Raw genomic sequence first — 18824 nt, 5'->3', positions numbered from 1 at the left:
GCTCTTTCCTTCTTCAAATATATGTCTTAGCTTCGCCAACCTTGACGATCCAAGAGGGTTACTTTCATTCAGGAGAGATTTTGAGAGCTGGGCACGGCCTAATGCGAAAATTCCATCCAAAGCTACCTTCTGCAATCCAGATGGTAAAATGGAACCAACCCCATTAATGATAAATTGATGTACTGCAATCAGAGGAAGAAAAACCAGTTAAATTTTTAGCAAGAATGAGTTGTGTCAGAATACACATATGATGGAGGAAATAAAACAAAATCACAATGCTAATTTTCTGTACCAGTGTTTGCAACAGTTGGGTCAAGACCAAGTGCAGCAGGGACAGACATGGCAGCTCTAAAGTTCTTTAGACTTAATTCTGTATTAAATACAGCAATCTGACAATGACAGCAATAGATGCTATGGTTTAATTTGACTTCGAGATAAACCTATACTAAAAAAATGTCGAAGAGGACAAGAGAATTACTGGTCTACGTTCAATGTCGTAAGTATTTAACATCGAAAATGGAGCAATACCCTTCATCACAGAAGCAATTTTCCAGGAAAGATTATGAGCATCCTGTATGCCAGTATTCATTCCTGTAATATCACATTAAGATGTTACATCAAAAACAGTGGTATTCATTGAAAAGTACAAACCAAAAACAGTGCAATCCTGACTCGGAATTGATACGAAGTGGAGAAATTTATTTAAGTCGTGCAAATGTCTGTGTTCCAAGCCAGTTCTTGTTCAGTTATTTTGAAATGATTAAGGGAACTACAGTCCCAAAATTTTTAAAACAGACATTCTTTCAAAAATATACGCAAACTTTAACAAGCACTGAGATCAACCATATTTTGCATAATACAAAGCAATACGGTTACATAATAGTTGACCTTTAGTAGCACAGTATCTAAGATAGAACATCTAACCAAAACCACCGGCAGGAGGAAACCGATGAGCGGCATCACCGGCAAGCAGTATTCGGTTGCCACAACATGTAAGCCTTTCAGCAACTTCAGCATGCATAATCCATGGCTTAATGTCAATTACATCTATGTCTCCGAACTTGCGACCAATAAGTTTAATGATTAACTTCTCACAAGCCTACTAAAAAGTAAAAACCATATCCTTATCAGTGTGAACAGTCATGATTCAATTTAGTTTACACCATACAAAAAGATTGACCTCTGGAAACTCCAACTTTACTACACATATTTTATCCACCATTCATTTCAGGTTTATTTATTTATTCTTTAAAACAAAGCTATAGACCATCTGTTATGAATGGATGATACCTTTGGGCTGAAATCCTGAATGGTTTGCTGAGGTGGATAAAAAGGTATCTGCAATCACAAAACTAAAATCATACATTTGATTCACAATAAGTTAGTTTCTATTTGCTAAACATTATGATGATTTTACGCACTTACTAAAGCATGCTATACCTGCAATACAAATTCCCCTTGCCTCAGGTCATGAGCAACAAGGACGCCAATAGCTTCAGTATTAAATATGAAAAATAGCATACCGGGATTTTCCTGAAGCAGAAACTGCCCAAGGCCTTTGCTAAAGAAATGGACACTAACAAGCTTTTGCAAGTCTTTCTCACCTCTCATTTCTATTCCTACAAGCTTTCTCACAGTACTTCCTGCTCCATCTGCACCAATGAGGATGTTACAATTGATATTCCACTCTACACGCCTCCCTTTATCAATTGTAGATGCAATGATGGTGAGAAAGTCACTATTACTGGCATCAATAGATACACACTCATGGCCCATCATGATTTTCTTTTCACAAAAATGTTCATGTCCTTCTGAGCTTTCAGCTGCACATATTTTAAAGCCTAGATTTTCAAGCTGCTTTCGGAGTAGCATAGCTAGCTTGTACTGTGAGAAGTGTGCAACAGAGACTGGGCTGACAACATGCTCAAGATCTGATAACAAGTACAAGATATATGAATCTTCTGAAGCTTAATGTTGACGAAGTGAATAATACCAAGTGATCTATTTGTTGATAGTGCAAAATTTTGAAGGCTATACTGTAAATATTTTCAAACTACACTAAGAATAGTGATCTTCCTACTTCTATCAGACAGGAACATGCTCTCACGGACTAAGGAATAGCACCTTGAGGTTGTATGTGATCTACAGATCCAAGAACTGAACCAGAGAGGGAAGTGCAATAGATAAATTTCCTCCATAAATCTATTGGTGGTTGAGACCTTTGGATCTCCTCAGCAAGGCCATCAATTTTGCGAAATATCTAAAATGGCATCATAGATCAACATAGAACAGTGCATTCTTTGGAAATAATGTAATTTTATTAAGGAGTGTTTCTTACCTCCATGGATCGATTGTTGATGAAGTGTGCTTGTGGATGTTTAGAAAATGTCTTGTTTCTCTCTAAAACAGCACATTTAATTCCTAACAATAACAAAAGAGAATATACCATGAACTGAAATTAACATGAATGAAAGTATAGGATTTGGCCCCTGTAAAGTGTATTTTGCATTTTAGAAGGTAATGTCCACAATCTTAAGTGATGATGATAAATCAGGGGGGTAATTATTGTGCATTTGCAATCCATCATGCAGGTGCCTATATCTTATAAAATTTTATCTTAGGACATATGTTCTAGCATTAACATATGTCACGGACATGTGTTAGCTTCACAAGGAAACTCCACAGCCAGTGTTAAAACCTTGGGCCTAGTGCCAGAAACAATAATAGGTTAACAAGTTTTCAACAAAACATTCATGTCAACATCTGCAACATCCAAACAAGAAATAAGCATTAATCAACAGGATTTGAAATCTACCTAATTTGGTGAGAAGAATAGAGAGAACAAGACCTACGGGTCCTGCTCCAATGATTAGAACAGGAAGCACGGCATTATTGCCATCAACAACTTCATTCTTTGAGAAACCTCTACTTTGCATGCACCGGAGTAGGTGTGCTTGATTCCCAGTTTTATTTTTGAAAGGGTAATTATGTCTTCTCATAAATCTTAGAAACCCCATGACCCAAAAATTGGAAGCCGCGCTCAATTGTTTGTGATAAAAGAGATGATTCAGGCTGAAAATCTATCCGAAACAACATGATTCATGAATAAACAAAAAGTCAGTACACAAATTACCATCACAAAACATAATAATTATGATCAGGCCATTCATGATAAAGGAAAAAGTTCATCTCATTATATATTTAAGTTGTATATATATGTCACTTGCTGGCAGCCCTCCCAGAGGATGCTGAGGAACAAGCAATGCAATTCAACTTAAAAAACATATATAATACTAATAATGAATGAAAATAGAACTAGATATGTGAAAATACATGAATTCGGTATGAAAAAAGAACAAAATACATAAAAGCAATTGAAAAGACCAAATGTGCTAACACTTATTAATATCCTCATAAGTCTCAATGAAAACAGTACATATATGCTATGATTCAGACATTATATCAAACATGTATTGGGCAGCTACATCTAACCAACCTATACTGCACCAAATCAAAATGTATAGAGCAAAACATAGCAAATAACATTTAATTAATTAAAATAGGACTGTGAGATAACAATGACAAGAAGGACTTACATTCGACATACCCCAGCAAGCAAATTGATTTATTTTAAGTTCTAAATTTTGACATAGCTGAAAGAGAACATGTTTCTAACAACTTCAAGAAAGGTGTCTTTGGTTTATCCAAATCAATGAGCAAATATTTATAAAATTCATAATAAGCATTTAGCTCACACATTTTATTACTACCATTGTGGGTTTTAATTTCCTAAGAAGACACAATATAGCTGTGAATAAATAAGAATAGAGTTAAATGAGCAATAATAACGGAAATGAAGACAGATTAGATACTGAAATGACTAAGCTGAAGAGTTCGCCATCAAATGTACATGAATGAATGACTACGTGCGGTTGTTGGGGAGAGTCAGAATCCCAGCTACCTAGCATATGGACCAAGGTTGGTCCACGTAAACACTCTCTTTAAAATTTTTGGTATTAAAGGAAGTTAGTTCGGTTAGGCATAGTACGTGCTTGCGAATGATATGCTTAACAAAAACAATTCCAAAAGGTACATATCATGAATAAATTTCAAAAAATTTAAAACTGTTGAGTCTACAGCGGAATTTTGACTTCTAATAGCTACAAAGTAATATGAAATTGAACACTTCTCTTCATATTATTATTATTTTATTTTATTTCCTTTTCTCTTTAGTAATTATATAGCGAGTGTATTATTGTGAGTAGTGTTCAATTTCATATTACTTTGTAGCTATTAGAAGTCAAAATTCCGCTGCAGACTCAACAAAAACCATGAAAAGAATAACTAAAAAATAGTTTTTTTAGGTTTAATTATTTTGTTGGTTCTATAATTTTATTAAATTTGTTATTAGCTTCTTTTAATTGAATTTTTATACTGTTTTTAATTTTATAATGAAGTATTTTTTAGTGCAAAAAAATTAGAATTATCTGAATATTTTTTTACAAATTAAAAGTATACATAATTAAGAATCTAATTATGTGATTGTTTGGGCGCCATTAAGTTGATAAAAAAAATATTTTTTCAATGAAAAAATATATTTTTTATTTTTTAGCGTATTTGGTAAATTTCTAGTAGTAAAAGTAAAAGTACTAAAAAAATTAAAAAAATATATCTTTTTTGAGAAGTTACAATTTACATCTTTTTAAAAAAAATATTTTTCACATAATATATAAACAAAAAAGTACTTTTATATGATTATACCCAAATATAATTGATAAATAAAAAAAATTTTTGTATGAGATATCCAAACATAACATTACTTTTACTTTTCTACAAGATCTTTTGAAAAAAGATAACTTAAAAAAAAATTCTTAAAAACTTACCCAAACAAGTCATAAATCTTTGACCACATAGTTTTTGAAAGAAATATTTCATTAATTTTAATATTTTTGATATAAAAATAATTTAATTACAAAGTTAAAAATAACTTATATTTTTTAAGATTTTTTTTAATAATACAAATTTTTTAATATTATTTTAATAATTTATCTGAAAAACTACTCATTTAATTAAGGTATGTAGTTGAAATGGTTGAAAAATTGGTTTTTATTCCAAGAATATCATAACTAAAAATATAATTATTAGGAATAACATTGCCAAACTTGTATGTATGATTCCCAGGTTTGGTTTGCAAATTGTATAATATACCAAGGAACGAGTTATTTTGTGTTTAGTTGAGTTTAACTTCTTTGGACATATTATATGACTTGCCAAAAATACTTTTAATAATTTAAATTAAAAGATTAGTGGCTAAATTTATTAAATATAAACTAAAAAATTGTATATAAATATAAATTTTACCTAAAATCTTTTTCATTTTAAAAGATAAATTATCTCTTATTATATGTCATAATATTATTGATCGAAATAGGTTAGTTTGTTATGGTTAAATTTAATTTTTTATTAGATCTAAATTTTGATATATCATATATCCTTAATTAAAATTATTATTGAATTAATTTCTTTTACAATTAAATATAAATATAATAAAATATTATTACTCTTATATGTAGAAATTTCTTTTGAATTTTTAAAAATACCCCTGGAGTTGTGCACGCGAAGCTTGAGAGGGACGAACAGGGGAATCCGAGGATAGGAGAGGAGAAGGAGAAGGAGAGATCGCTGCGGAACTGAAGGACGGACGTGTAGCACAGCAGCGGCGGTCGGAGATATCAGCGGAATCAGAAAATGCGGCAACGACTGGTATGGCGAGCTGTAGCAGAGACGGCGGAGGTGAGGCGTGAGACGGCGGAGGCGAGGCGTGCTGCGGCGGTAGTCTAACAAATCGTGGTCATGCTGTCTCCTTTTGCGAGGAGCAGAAAGCAGCAGTGAAGCCGGCGGATTGGAAGCATTCAGCAGCGCCGTGGCCCGTGGCGTGGTGGCCGGAAGAATTAGGCATCCGTCTAGGCCTAGGTTGTGCTGGCAAATAACACAATATCACCTCACATTCTTAATCTTAACCACTTGCTATTAGAATTACACATAATAGTTTTTTAAGAGGCGTTGATTGTCAAATTGGTCTTGAAAGATTTAACATAAATCGCATTTGTCCTCTCATTAACTGTTTAACTCATTCCATTAACATTGTTTCACGTGTAGCGTTAAGTGAAACGACACTGTTTGTAATAACAATGGGTTATGTTTAAATCGACATCGTTTCTTACCTCCTCAACTCCATTATTCTTCCATCAAAATAGACGAAACAAACACAGAGAAAAAAAAGAATCGACGATCGTAAGAACGGCGGAGGCACCCCTTCATCGGCAATGCTTCATCGACTGCGACTGCGCTTGAGCGGCTCGATCTCTTGGTCACCGTTGCTTGGACATCCCGGGCTCGGTCTTTTCCTTCCAGTCAAGAGAAACAGAGAAAGAAAACGAAGAATCAATGATCATTAAAAGGGCAAAAGTATTGTCATCGGCTAAAATCATGTTTCTTGATAAATTAGTATTACCCACATGTATTATTTATGATACTTGATTTGTTTCCCTAACCTTGTACAAAAGCTTTATACTTGATGAGAATAGCCAAATTGATCAAATTACTCCACATATCCATGGATTAAAATTAACGAACATAACCAATTAATCATGATAGTAGTATTATTTCTTTGGTCATCACAATGCAATCTATCTCAACTTAGATTTAAAAAAAAAATACCGAATAACAAAGCAAAAAAAAATCGAAAACAAAGCACACAAATTTTAATCAACTTGTAACAACTTAACCAAATAAGAAAGAGAATCAATCAAAACCCTAATATTACCACCAGGCACCAGCAAAAAAAAAAAAACCCAACCTAAAACCCATTGAAGGAAATATTGATTATCTTTCTTGCAAATGACAGTGTCTTCCACGACGGTGCGATGGTAGTCTCTCATGCACAACGAGCGCAATCGCACTACTCACTGCGTCGCTGATGGTAGCACCGTCTTCTTCCCTTTGACCGAAGCTTCGTCACCTTCTTTCTTCATTCTTTGAGTGGTTAAATAATAGAGTGACTGAGTGAAGCTGTAACTGGAAGGAGATGAAGTTCCACTAAATATTAAACGACGTCGTGTTTGAACCAAGGATTTATAATAATCAAAACGGCATCATTTTAATGTCATTGTTAGTAACTTAACGATCCACATGGCCAAATGTTAACGGAATCTGTTAATCCATTGACAGAAGGACCAACGCGATTGATTTTAAATTATTCGGGGACTAATTTGATTAAAAAAATTATTTAGGGACGATTTTAAAGAATGATTTATCTTTCAAGGACCAATTTGACTATTAACTCTTTTTAAAAGTTACATGCTAAAAACTAGGGGTGTTCACGGCGTGGTTTGGTTCAGTTTTAAGGAAAAAAGTCATCCGATCCGAACGATTAATTATGTGCGATGCGGTTTGGATTAGATGAAATTTTTTTGAAAATCTGATCCGATCCGATCCGATTACAAGCGGTTTGGATCGGTTTGGATTTGCGATTTTTTAAATAAAAAAAAAATTAAATACACATAACAAGTCTCAACATCAAATTTTAAATAATCAACAATGACATAACAAATCTTAAAAATATCTTAAAAAACAAACAATAACATAATAATAGAAATAAAGTTATAGGTTAGTTAAAATAAATAAAATTTTGAATATAAAATATTTATTAAATAATAATAATACATGAATAATAGAAAAATGTATAACAAATTGAACATATTATAAGTATAATTGTAAATATAATAATAAAATAATAATATTATAGCACATTGTGCGGTTTAGATTGGATTGGATCGGTTATGAAAAGTAAATCCGAAATTCGATCTAATTCAGACGTTTGCAAAAAATAGAATCCAATCAAATCCGAATTAGTGCAATTTTAATCGATTTTCAGTTTGAATCGGATTAAATGAGCGGTTTAATTTAGATTGGTTTGGATTTGAACACCCTACTAAAAACCATGGGAGGCATTGAATACAATTTTCATCAACAACTTACAACTTGCAAAATTCTATGGAGAGGGTCGTGCTATTTCTTTCCGGGAGTATATGGGTCATGCAAATGTCCAACAAAAATAAATTTGTTATTTACAACAAAAGAAGCCCAAACTCCACAAAATTCACACCAAGACATGAATTATTTACCATCAGTCCATTACCACTACTCCCGTGCTAATTTCATAGAAGGTAAAAAACGAAAATAAATCATATTTTAAAATTAGCATACTGTGAGACTGTCAGACTGTACTTGGAGGGAAGATTGAGAGAGACTGAGAGATAGACTAGAATTTTTGTATTGTATTTTGTGTAATTTGTGGAAAGCTCAAAATTTACTTATATTTGAGAAGAAGGAGACCAGAGTTTTAAAGGTGATTGACGCAAGGGTGAAATTTTGTGAAGAAGTCGAGAGAAATAGAAACAGTAAACCATGATTTAAGCTACTTTTTTTTTCAAGTTTATTTACGAGTATTTATTTATTTTAATTTTTAAATAATTTTGAATTAGACACTGTAGTCCTCTATAAAAATTAGAGAAAAGGATAAATAGGTCATTGACTTTTTGATTTGTAAATATTTAAATCTTTGAAGATTTGAAAATATATTTAAATTCTTGACCTTTTCAAAACTTGGACATATCAATCCTTCGTGTTTAGTTAGGTCTGTTGACCCAACGGAAAAATCAAACGTGATTTTCGTTGTACTGACCTGGTTGATACAGATGTACACGTGAGAAAATTTTTAAAATTGGACAAATTAGACTCAGAGATCGATATATCTAGATTTTAAAGAGGTCAGGAACTTAAATGTATTTTTAAATTTTCAGGGACTTAAATATTCACGGACCAAAAAGTCAGGGAACAAATCCTTTTCTCTACAAATTAATTACTTGGTTAGTTTTCAAACGTTAACTCCGTCAGTCCTTAGCCAAGTTTGTTCCGTTAAGTCTAGCCAGAAATGTCCTACGTGGATAAAAGAGATAAAATAATCCATGGTCCTTTCTGTGCAAAAACGACATTGTATTCTCCTAATTTTTATCATATCTCCTATAACTCTAACCCTTTATTTTGGACTATTTTCCTCCTCCAAATTAAAGAGTGGCAACCATGGGAAGCTCGTCAACTTAAAGTTGGCAGAGAGAAAAAAGCATTAGCAATGATAAAAGCATTTGAAGTGCATACCAACTGGAGTTTTGATGCTGGAAATTAAGATTTTAATTGGGAGAGAGTAACTGAAATTCTGGATCTGGTTATACTAGCCAGAAAAACAATTGGAAAAGCAATAACAATTGGAGTTTAAGAAATGCTTCAAGTGGTGATAACAATAGTCTAAATGAAAATTCTAAAGAAGGAGTTGATGGTGAGAACTAGAGAGATGGTTATCAAGGTAGAGGCGGCTCAGATAGAGGTGGTTTTAAAGGTAGAGGTAGGGGATTTGGCGGCCTGGGAGAACGTAACAAGGGGGCTTCGGTGGTTGGAAAGAATGCGGAGACTTTCGTGGTAGAGGTAATCGTGGTGGGTTTGGTGGCAGAGGTAAATCAGATGGGGAATGTTCTGATGGCAGATGGGCATCAGAAAGAGGAGATCATGGTGGGTTCAGTGGTAGAGGTAGATCAGACGAGAAAGGTTCTAGTGGCAGATGGGGATTAAAGAGGGGATTTGGGGTCCGAGGTTGTGGAAGGGGTGACCAATCTGGAGGTTGGAGCAATAGAAGGGATTCTATTGGGGATGGGTCTTCTGACGAGTTAAGTCTCAAAGTGGTCCCTGAAGTTATACTCAAGACTCATATTAGTCCCTAGAGTTAATAGTTACCCATATTCGTCCCTTAAGTTGCACTCCGCTACTCAGATTCGTCCTTCCGGCACGTTGGCTGGTAATGACTAGCTAACGTGGATTAGTAAATTTTTTATGGTGTAATTTGGTCCCTAAATCAAAGTTAAAAACTCTAATCTCCAAATTTGATCATCATTCCTTATAGTAACCCCTTTCTTCTCTTCTCCATCTTCAAATTAAACAAAATGGGATATATAGAAGATTGTTCAAGAACAAATACTATAAATTAGATGAAATAGTATAAGTACGGCTTCATGTCTTGGACTGATGAAATAAGGCATCTGAAGGTGAGTGTATGTTATGAGTCTTACCTACTTCATAGTTTGAGTTGAATTAAAACTTTAAAATATTATTTTCTAAACAATGTGAATTCATATTGCTGTTGTGAATCAGGTAATGGCAAATATTAACACACCTGCAGATGCACTAACAGCTAGACAGAATAGTGCCCAAAAAATTGGATTGTGCAAGACCGAACACATGGTAAAAAACATAAACATTTCAACTCCTTGGTTATAATTAAATGAAAAGTGTGCTCTCAATATTCAGGATAAAAGCTGTGAGGTTGATGATAGTAGCCATTACACCAGAACAGAGGAAAGCGGCAATTAACCTGTTGTTATCTTATCAGAGATCAGATTTTGAGGGGATTTTTCGTGCAATGGACGGTCTCCCGGTGACAGTTCGATTGTTGGATCCTCCACTTCATAAGTTTATTCTTGACTCCTGAGGGTGAGTTGCATCATATTGTCAGGGAGCTAACTTCGGAGACAGGAATCAATGAAAAAGAAATCTTATCTAGGATTGAAAAACTACCAGAAGTGAATCCCATGCTTGGTTGCCGAGGCTGTAGGTTTGCATCCCCCTAGTTTATGGATTGATTCACAGCATTCATATCTGACTAGTGAATTTTCTGTTAACAGGCTAGGAATATCATATCTAAAACTAACTGAGATGCAGGTTCGTGCAATCTTTGAGACTGCAGTTTCAATGAGTAACCATGGCATTAAAGGTCAGCTGGAAATAATGGTTTCACTTGTCAGTACACCTCAAGCATGATCCTTATTCAACCTCATTTATTCTCTTGTTGATTTTTTGCTTAACTTTTTGCTCTACATGTACCATTAATCATAAAAATTATGTTATAGCTTTACCATATATTCTTTGAGCCAAGGCTTTGTAGTCTTTTTAGTTTTTCCTAAACAGTATGTACTAAATACAACTACATTAGCTTCTTGTCTTGGTTATTTATAATAATGAGTTTGAAAACTCTAATTTAATTTTGATGATGAACAAACATTATTAAAATAATTAATTACAAAATTATTAATTTGATCTTAATTCATACTTGGTTAATTAATAATTTTGTTGTGCAGATTTTGTGTTGGGCCGAAAATAAAGGAAATCTACAGCAAGCCCAGTTTGATTAAAAATTATTCAGCATTCATACAAATGGTTTTAATCATTGTGGCTGAATTGGTTTGGGCCAGATTTAAATGTGCAAGCCCAAATCTATTGTTGGTGTATAACCAACTTGCTTGGTCTGAAATAAAAAAAAAAAGGGAGATGGGACACAATATTGCTTTATCCATTTAAACAAATAAAACCCACTCCTTTGATCATGTTGTTGCATGCTCCAACGGATATCACTTTTATTTCTTGATGGAATCCAAATTTTATTAATTGGAGTTATTGCAGACCTTGGAACAATGAGAAAGAGAAATTGATTTGATGGCTTTAATGATTCTACACGCCTCTCAGTAAAGGGAAGTAGGAAACTTGAGTGCACTTTTATTCCTTCTCTTTGCTACATTAATTATTTGATCAAATCCATTGAATATCTTCTTTCTTCTCTCTCTAATATTTCTCTCTTCTTCCTTCGGTCATGTCACAGCAACCATGGAAGCTACATTAAGCTACACTCACCGAAAAGAAGAAGCTGCATGCATCAAGACCATCAAGTTAATGATGGTAAGAAAAAGAAAACCAAAAGTATGCAGTGGCTGAGATAATCACCAAATGTAGTAAGATTTGGTGAGGTAATCTCGGATCCTTCATACTCAAAAAGAAAGAAGAAGATTCGGCAAGCAAGGAAGAGATTCTTGGAGGCATGGCTTGTCTCTGATTCTGCTCAACCACCACAGGAAGTAGCTAGAGTGGCGAAGTGATGGAAGAGGCAGAGATTGGAGCAGATGAAGCCATCATCATCATGAAGCATCAAGGGCCAGAAATCCATCTTGGAGAGGAAGCCAAGGATGGAGCGCTCGGATTGATGAAGAGTGATGACTAAGGAAAGACTAGAGGTATTTGCATGTTGGTTTTTGCATGAGTTTCCTCTTCTCTCTCTGTGACCGAACCGGTTTGCTTTGAAGGAAAAGAAGCTAAGCTCGGTTTTGTGTTTCAACTGTGAAGGTTTCACTTCTCTATAAAAGGGGTGAACAGTCATGGTTTGATTCAAGGAAAGAAAGTGAGAGTGCAAGGCACAGAAGTCTCATAGCTACCTAAGCTTACAGATTTTCTTCTCCTTCAATGTATTTTGTTTTGTAATTTTTCTGTTTAATTTTGTCATGTCTTGAGTCTCATGGAAAAAGGCAAACACTGAGGTTTGTATGAAAAAGCCATAGAGCAAAAAAAGGCAGAGAGTGCAGAATTAAAAGAAAAAGCCATAGATGTCTTAGAGTTCCTTTGTTCATCTATGTTGTGTTTCATGATTCTGTGGGAATCCCCTTGTAAGTTGGGTTAGCACTTTACAATTTGTAATCTGAAGATTATAGTGAAATTCCATCATGATTGTGATGGAGACTGGATGTAGGCTGCACTGCACTTAGCAGCCGAACCAGGATATATCTGGGTGTAACCTTTTCTCTCTCCTACTCCATTTCTGTTTCTACTGCACAGGAGCTAAAAATAAAAAATGTCTCGTGCCAAGTGACGAGACAAAATGAAAAAGTCTCGTGGCTAGGGACGAGACAAAAACAGAAAAGTCTCCTCTAAGTTCAGCAAGTGTTAGCAAGCAGAAAAAGGGGGCTAAGATTCAACCCTCCTTCTCTTATCCACTGAAATCATCATATAATATTTCATTTTTTATCCTTGGCAGGAGTTGAAGTACCAAGTGAGTTTAATAAAAAAATGTTGATGTGAAAGTGTTCTTTGAGATGGGTTCCTCTCTAAGCTATAAAGTAGGAACCATGATCGAGGTCTCTAGAGCTACTCTGATTGCAGATGAGGTATAACTTAAATCCTCTCTTATTTATCAACTCAAAGAACCACATTTAGATTCTAGCTTTGTATATTACTAATTTCAAATATGATAAAGCCATAAAGAATGGCAATCGACTCCACTTTTTTGCTTAGACTGGAACAATTAAAGTGTCATTCTATTTCCTTTTAGTTTCTCACACTTTATAATTTTATTATCTGTTCATGTAGATTGTAGAGGAAGCAGAATTCTTTTTATTTGGAACTAATGACCTTATTCAAATGACATTTGGGTATAGCAGAGATGATTTTGGCAAATTTCTTTCTATTTGCTTGTCAACCGGCATTATTTATAGTATCTATTCTTGAATAGTCTTTTATATATCCAATTTCGTCTAATTTAAAGATGGAGAAGAGAAGAAAAGAGAAGAGAGGAGTTACCGCAGAGAATGATGATCAAATTTGGGAATTAGGATTTTTAACTTTGCTTTAGGGACCGAATTGCACCATAAAAGTTCACTAATCCACGTCAGCTAGTCATTACCTGGCCAGTGTGTTACAGAGGAGTCCAGACCATCTTTCCGGTGGCGCCAGATGGACATAATGTGATGGAAGGACGAATATGAGTCCCGAAGTGCAATTTCAAGGACGAATATGGGTAACTATTAATTTTAGGGACTACTATGAGTCTTGAGTGTAACTTCAAGGACCACTTTAAAACTTAACTCGTCTTCTGACTGAAAGCATTGGAAGCACATTTTGGGCCAAAGAGCACTTTGTCCCTTTTGTCCACGTGGCACTAAACGTGTGCGTGAAAAGTTAACGCGACATGTAAGATATTTTTAGTTAGATCTGACGGAACAAATTGGATTAAAGACTAAAATGACTAACAGAGTTAACTGTTGAGAACTAATCAAGTAATTAATTTTTGTTGGAGACTAAAGTGTTTGGTCCAAAATTTGTTGGAAACAAAAATGAATAAATACTCTTTATTTACTTTTTCTTTTCACTTCATAGTAAGTTGTAAGACCCTCATCTACTCTTTTTTTGTCCTATTAGACTCATGTAATCCGTTCAATTTGAGAAAATGTAATTTTTTTTAGCAAAAAAAAATATTGGATTGAGTTACATTTTAGTATTATATTTAGTTAAGATAAATATAAAGATTAATAGGTAGATTTAGAATTTAAAGGTTAAATTTTTCATTTATAAAATGGAAGTGAAGGAGAGCAAAGTTTAGGTGTAAATATGACGGCGTGAGTGACACGACGAAAGAAGAATTGGGGGCGGGGGAAGAAAATCTAGATAACAATATCAATATAAAAAATAAAAATTAAAAAAAAAATTGACTTTTTAGCTAACGTATTTTGTACATATCTTTTTCTATTTATTTCATCATAATAATTTTTTTATGTTGAAATAGCAGAATCTTAGATTATTATTTTCAGATTGCATGATACATGATGCACCTAGTTCTTCATTCTTATTTTTGTACTGTAATTTAAGTTCAAATGAATCATCCCAAGGGATGGAAAAGCTGATGAAGAAAAAAAATTACATCATCAATCATATTGAAGGCAGTGCGGCATCAAAAATGATACATCCTAAGATCAAAACTTTATTACCCAAGATGTTCATACAAACAAAAATAAACAAAATGTAAAAAATTTAAGATCAAAAGAGGAAGTAGTTTCTACTTTCTAGAAAGCAGAGTGGTCGTGGTCGGAGAGCACGCTAGAACCTCTTCGTCTACTGTAACGGTGTATGATTCTGGATCGACAATAATCTTTGGGAGAGAGTCATTGAGTTTCATGTCAAGTTTGATGAGCCTTCTCACATTTTCAACGGCTTCCACTCTCTTTTGAAGTCCATACAAGTCTTTTAATATCACCTGACAGCAGATCTTGCAAGTCTCATAATAGAAAATACAATTTTAGATAAGACCTATGTTGAACTAGGTCGGAAGGGTAGTTTTGGATAATTTATGATTAATTTTATAAGTCTAGTTATGAAAGAATGCAGTAAAATAAAATATACTAAAAAATTACATATTTTATAACTTTCGGCTCTAATACTTGTAATTCGAGACAAATAGGTCAAATTTAAACTCATAAAATAGTTTAATAAGTCTATCAAATCTGTTTGAGTTTATTAAAATATAAAAAAATATAAAAATATTTTTTATAATTAAAATAGTTACTAAAAATTTTAAATTTATTATATTTTATTATAAATATTTTTTTATATTTTAAATATTTTAAGTTTAGATACTATTATAAAAATTGAATTTAGTATATTGCATATAAATACTTTTTTGAATTTTTTAAATATTTTTTATTTTTTATTTTAGTAAAATGTTATATATATTAGGTCTTTTATCAGATTTAAAGTTAAATCAGATTCAATAATAGATTAAGCTTAATACTTAAAATAAAGTCTATAATAAATTACATGTTAAATTCAAATAAGTTAAATACATTATAGATTTGACTTGTCAAGAGTAAAGTTGACCTGATTTATTTTCAATCCAAATGAAAGCTAGTAATGAAAAACAACAACAATTAAAATTTAACATAGTGTGACTTAACTATTAAGTTATTGTGCATTTTGTTTATAAATGGTTAGAAAGTCTTTATCTTTGTATCTTAGCATCTTAGCAATCTCTCTGTATAAGCTTAATACTCATCGTAATCACTGATAGATTCATTATCAAATTAGTTAATTCAGTATACAGTTTTCATCACTTTAAATTTTAATTTTACTCGGCATTACTTGCTTAGAAAGCTTTCTTCCCAGAAACTCTATAATTCTCATCCCCTTAACCTTAATTATCTACCATTTGAAATCACCTCTCAAACACTATTAATTAAAGAACAATGTTTAATCAGTAACCATGTGAAATAGGAAGTGGTGAAATGATTGAAGGGTGTTTATGTTATATTCCATACATTATTAAATTTTAATTTGATAAGTTTTTTTATAATCAAGGCTTATTATTTAGTTACTGTAATTTAATTAAGATTTATTTTTCATCACTAAATGATGTTATGTGTATTACAATTATTGCCATTAAATAATATTTGTAGTAGCATTTTTTTTAGTTTGTACTTAAATTAGTTATTTAATAAATATTTGTCCGGTAACTCATAAAAATGCATACAATGTTATCTATGTTTTTAATTTGAGAATTTTTAATTTGAGAATTTTTAATTTAGTTACCTATTGACTTGTAATATTTAATATAGTATTTTGATATTTTTTAAAAAATTAGAACACATTTTGCCATGACCAAATTTTGCTATCTAGTAAATTTTTAGTTGGATAAAAATTCTATAATAAAAAGGATCCATATAATTTGTACAATACATTAATAAATACATGAGATAAAATAAGACATATTTTTGTACTATTTTTTAATAGTTGTTGTTTTGTGTTTAAGATAGATCTTTTCTAATTTTACTATTTAATTTTAAAAGATATATGTTGTTACCAAAATTTTATTACAAAGTTACTGTTATTATTAGTCTTATGAATATATTGCCTATTTAAAATTTATAGTATTTGTTAATTATTTGTTTTAATTTTTTTATTATAGAATTCATAATTTTGTTTGACATTAGGCATTTTATATAGTAGTGTACAATATCAAACCTCTTAATTTATTCAATACAAAAAATATTTTAAATGAATATTATGCAATGAAGATAAAATATTAAAAATATAAGTAAAGTAAGTGAGTACTAACTATTCATATTTGCATGACTTTTAGCATTGTTTGTAAATGGTTCATTATAAGAGATTGATTGAGACATTGAATTAGTATATTAAGATTATCTTGACCTACACTTATACAAAAAAAAAATACAAATTTAATATGTTGTAGATTATCTTAAAAAATTGTTAATCTTCTATATTAAGATTTAATGTGTTTATCTATTAACATTTCACATTAGAAATTTATTATATATTTAATATTATTAAATTAATATATTTTTTAATAATAAATAATGTTACGTGTCTCATGATTATTATCATTGGCTGATATAATAGCATTTTTATATAATTAATATTTAAAATAGTTATTCAATAAAAATTGATTCAGTAACTCATATAAATATGTAAAGCATTATCTATGTTTTTAATTTTAGAATTTGAAAATTATTTATCCAATCACTATTTGTAATATTTAATATAGTATTTAGATTTTTTATAAAATTATGACCCATTTTATTGTAATCAAATTTTGGCAGTTGTTAAATTTTTAAATGGACAATAATTTTATAGTAAGAAGGATTAATTTTTATTTATGCGATGCATTTAAATACATGAGATGAAATATCAATATTGTTGTATTCTTCTTCTATTATTATGTTTGTATTTAGGTCAGATTTCTCCTGGCTTTATTTTAAAATTATAAAAATATATATTATTACCAAATTTTTAAAATATGAAAATATAAATTAAAATAAAAACTAAAAAAATTAAATTAAAGTATATTAAAGATCATTATGTTACATTAATTTAACACAATATATAAATACTATTTTGATAATAGAATTATTATGTTTGACAACTTTTTGTAATTATCTTATAACGTAGTATTTTTATATATAAAATGACTTCATTTATTTTTTAGGATAAGAATGCAAATGCATACTTTTTTATTTTTAATATTTTATCCCAAGCATCTATATTAATTTGAAACATAAATATATTTTTTTGTAATAAATTTATAATAAAAGTTTTAGTTAAAGAGTACTCAATACTTCTTTTTATAATTTAGAGCAATAAATTTATTTTTATTTTATAGTTATTACTTTGTAAAATATATTTAATCACTCAAATTAAAAAATACACATGACAAAAAATAAGCGATATAATAATTTTTTTTCTCTTTATTCTATTTGTTATTATTAGTTTTATGAATACATTGTTTATTTTAATTTTTTAATTATTTATATATTATATGATAAAGATGAAATATTAAAAAAATTATTATTTTGTCCACTAAATTTATGTTATGAAATAGATTATGTAAGGATATAGGAAATCTAAAAAAAATGGACATCAAATTCTAGTAACCTTTTGTATTTTTTTTTATTAAAGAGTGCTTTGTAATATGTAATTTTTTAAGTTAAATAATAAGCATAAGAGTGTATATTAATTTAATTAATTTTGTTATAGAATACCAATTAATTATGTTACTATGACGTCTGTTATTTTGTTATTGAAAATGAATTGATATTTAAATTAAGTACGTATTAATAATTTTTTTATTGAAAGTGAATAAAATAAAAAAAATTGAGTACGTAATAACGGTTTTTTTTTTATTAAAATTAGTTTTTAGTTCTGTCGTGTCGTGGGATAAAGCCAGTGAGAACAGGGGTAAAATAGTATAGATATATGTGTCGATAATACAGGTTACAATCAGTTTTAATTCATTTGACCTCATTGGTTAAAAAAGTGTTTGTCTCATATTAATATTTTTTTTCACTAAGTAATTGTACTTAACTGGAATTTTCAATTTTTTAAATCATATATATATATATATATTACTTTATTTTCTTAATCTAAGTCAAGAATTAAATTTTTAATACATACAACAATTTCCATTTATTTCAAATATTTTTTAATCATGACATATAATTTTTGTTTTTATCAATAAATTTTTAGAATAAATAATTAGGAGTCCTAACTCATTTTTTTAATTATTTTTCTAACTTTTAAATAAAAAAAGTTTTCAATATTTTTTTCTA

General features: G+C 30.9%; 1 protein-coding gene across 1 annotated transcript in view; it reads right to left on the bottom strand.

Annotated features, from left to right (window-relative positions):
• The window catches only part of LOC107468906 (uncharacterized), a gene marked incomplete in the record, with an annotated part of 7579 nt that extends 1594 nt beyond the window's left edge, over positions 1–5985 (bottom strand). Inside the window, 11 exon segments of the mRNA XM_052255899.1 lie at positions 1–182; positions 293–389; positions 479–591; positions 925–1099; positions 1291–1338; positions 1441–1931; positions 2125–2260; positions 2339–2421; positions 2816–3080; positions 3927–3961; positions 5601–5985. Coding sequence (XP_052111859.1) covers positions 1–182; positions 293–389; positions 479–591; positions 925–1099; positions 1291–1338; positions 1441–1931; positions 2125–2260; positions 2339–2421; positions 2816–3017 — 1527 coding nt within the window.
• Between the last annotated feature and the right edge of the window lie 12839 nt (positions 5986–18824).

The sequence above is a fragment of the Arachis duranensis genome, chromosome 10, assembly GCF_000817695.3.
Source record: "Arachis duranensis cultivar V14167 chromosome 10, aradu.V14167.gnm2.J7QH, whole genome shotgun sequence".
Taxonomy (NCBI): domain Eukaryota; kingdom Viridiplantae; phylum Streptophyta; class Magnoliopsida; order Fabales; family Fabaceae; genus Arachis; species Arachis duranensis.
The sequence above is the reverse complement of the archived record's forward strand: the minus strand, read 5'-3'. Positions and strand labels throughout refer to the sequence as shown.